Source organism: Protobothrops mucrosquamatus, unplaced genomic scaffold (assembly GCF_001527695.2).
Source record: "Protobothrops mucrosquamatus isolate PMUCROS unplaced genomic scaffold, P.Mucros_1.0 scaffold415, whole genome shotgun sequence".
Classification (NCBI taxonomy): Eukaryota; Metazoa; Chordata; class Lepidosauria; order Squamata; family Viperidae; genus Protobothrops; species Protobothrops mucrosquamatus.
The window spans coordinates 807,163-810,262 of NW_015386744.1; the positions used below are offsets into that span (position 1 = coordinate 807,163).

Below are 3,100 nucleotides of genomic sequence, written 5' to 3' on the forward strand. Positions count from 1 at the left end.
GTTTGAAGACCCCTGCTTTACACGATTTCTAGAGTGGTTTATGCTGGCTGAGGAATTCTGGGAGTTGAAGTCCACAAGTCATAAAAGGGCCACGTTTGAAGACCCCTATTCTATGGCTATAGATCAACATGGCATGTGAATGAGTCCAGTTATGCCCAGACTGTTTTTTCCAGATGTGTTATGATTTCAGTTCTCAGCAATTCCGGGCAGCATCCAGTCTGGAGAAGGCTGGCCTAAGGCCTCTGTTTGTCTTTGAGACTTGTTGCTTCAAACAGAATCTAATTAGCACAGTGTATTTTGGCTTTTTACAAAACCATTCATTTGTCTACTAGCTGAATTTTGCCTGCATGAAAGACCATAATGGGGGAAAAAAAAAAACCCAGGTTGGTATGTGAATTTCATGCCAAACCTGAAAACACATTTCATGGTAGAAACCAGAGGGCAATCTCATTAGTTCATGGCAGCCACTGAGTCTTATGGTTTTCTTAAAAAAAACAAACAACGATTTATAGTGGCAAAAAGTGTAAGTGTACTAGAGCCCACACCTAATACATCTGTTCATCTTTAAGGTCACAAGACGTTCCATTGTTTTGATCTGCTGTGGAATCGAGTTCACATTACTCAACCCAGCTATAGTTAGTGAGTTTGCAAGAGATGTCTGGAATTCTTGTTTTGTTTCCTTTAGTAACATTAACTTGAATGTGAATCACAGAAGGAAAGACATTTTAAAAGGCAGTAAAACCCCGGTCTGGTTTTGGCGTAACCAAAAGCAGACGTCAGAGATGTTAGAATCAACCACCCACCTCTCAGCAAGCTTGGGTTGATACCAAACAAGATGAGATATAGTTCTATCGAAAGACCATGAAGCCTCTTACAGAACAGATGTGACAGAACTAGGCTGGGAACTAATACATCCAGATGATTTAGTTACTCAGTTGTTTTGAATCTGCTCTGGATTTAAAAATAATGAAGTCGAATTGTGTCATGTTTGTTTTATTAAGGTGGTTTTTAAGAGCCGTGTGGTTGCTGCTAGCATAACTTAGCTCAACCTTCTCCAACTGCATGTCTTCCAGAAAGGCTGGAATTTCTGGAAGCTGTTGTCCAAGCTTATCTGTAGAGAACCTATGTCATGATAGCCTAGACTTTCTTGGATGAAATGTAATACTAATCGAAGATTGGCAGTAGTATATGGCACACACCAATACCCCAACACAACAATTTGTTCTCAAAATTACATTTTAAACTGTGGAGATCTCTTGAGAGTTTGGTGTCCTCTTAAATGTTCTCACGAGATTTCAATGAACACATGAGACAGATGGATATAGGTGCTCCAGGGCAGAAAACAAGGCTAACTCCATAACGGATGGCCCCAGAGCTATAGCTAGCTTGGAGAAGTTGGGCTCCAGCCAAAAGAGAATTGGCCTCGGAGAAGCTACTGTAAGCAACAAAAGAATAACAACAGCTCTGTGGTTCCCAGGAGCCATATGGATGGAATATGGTCTTCTGGTTCTCCAGTGTTATTCTTTCTAATCCATCTTAAACTTTTTTTTTTTCTCTCTCTCTCTCTCTTGAGTAAGAACTATATATAAGAAATAAGACTGTTGAGAATTTTCCATGTTTTGGGATGTTTCCAACATGGCAATTGCTTGAGTTTCCACTACTAGGTTTATATATATATATATATTACCCCACTTGAGGTTTCCCACATTTCAGATGCCAGAAATTAGTTATTCTTAGCTCAAAGGAGATGAAATTGTAAATACGAGGTTCGGAAGAAATGTAGCATCATATAATTGAACAAGGATGACAAGAAAAAGAACTCCGTTCCTGGGGAGGTCATGCGAGGGAAGGAAATAAAGAAGTCAAGAGAACAGCTGGGGCCCCACAGTTGACATCCCAACCCTATTGACATCTATTTTTGAAGCATTTAGAAAGAGATGGGACTTCTATCACCTAGTCACAGCTGCCCTCGTTTTATACAACCCCATTCCTCATGCCCCTACTGTTTCATTAGTCAGACACATGACACCTACATCATACATAAATGTGTGTGCGCATGTGTGTATGCCTTCAAATCAGTCTGAACCTCTGGTGACTCCCTGGATGTCCTTATAGTTTTCTTGACAAGATTTCGGAAGTGGTTTTCCATTGCCTCCTTCCTAAAGCCCAGAGTGAGTCTATTGGCCTAAGATCACCCAGCTGGCTTTGTGCCTAAAGTGGTACTAGAACTCCCGGTCTCCTGGTTCCTAGCCCAATGCCTTAACCACTACACCAAACTGGCTCTCATACATAAACTAGTACTACGTATACAGAGATGAGTGGACAAACCAAAGCTCTAGTACGGCATTCAGTCCTACTGCTTTGTGTTGTATGCTATTCAGAGTCACATTGTTTGAGTTGAGGGACCCTTTAAAACCAACCAACCAACCAATCAATCAATCCCTGCTTTCAGGAACCTCATTCAACGTCAATTGCCCCAAATCAGTAATGAAGGCTTTCAGCTGTTTTGAAGCAGGAGTCATTTAAAAAAACACCAAATCCTAAAATGATCCTTAAAAACATGCAATGTTTTGCATGTTTTCTACCAGGGAAATTTATATGCCATGGCTCTGCTCTCACTCTGCCCCCCAAAAAGTTCAACTCTATCAAATAACTGTCCCTCTTTAATACAGTAAAATGTAGGCATTGAGCAAACCGTCATTAGTAGAGAGAGAATAGCGTGGGCTCACCCTGCAATGTTGGCCATTGAACTTAGGGCATCGTATCCTTGAGCAATAGTGACCCGAGGAACTTGGTCCATTGCTAAGACGGTGACTTTGCGCTGAGCAAGCTTCTCCAAGAGATCTGGATTCTGCGCCGGATAGATAAAGCTGACCAGAACCGATTTCTCCTTGAGTAAGGTGGTCTCATGGATTCCCAACTTTTCATTAAAAACTGGAGCTCTGACCTTTGAGAAAATAAATACCATATTACACTCCTTTGTTAGAAGAAAGAAAATTCCATGCGCCAAAGCAAGGACTAGGCTACAGTTTTTCTTTCTAATACACTGGACCACTTCATACTCATAATTATCGATCATAAACCATGACATATAGTCCAA

At 40.9% G+C, this 3,100-nt stretch overlaps 1 protein-coding gene across 1 annotated transcript in view; it reads right to left on the reverse strand.

Moving 5' to 3' along the window:
- The window catches only part of LOC107287687 (NAD(P) transhydrogenase, mitochondrial), a 37,863-nt gene that overhangs the window by 24,705 nt on the left and 10,058 nt on the right, over positions 1-3,100 (reverse strand). The window contains exon 3 of the mRNA XM_015816218.1: positions 2,730-2,947. Coding sequence (XP_015671704.1) covers positions 2,730-2,947 — 218 coding nt within the window. The remainder of the gene's footprint in view (positions 1-2,729; positions 2,948-3,100) is intronic.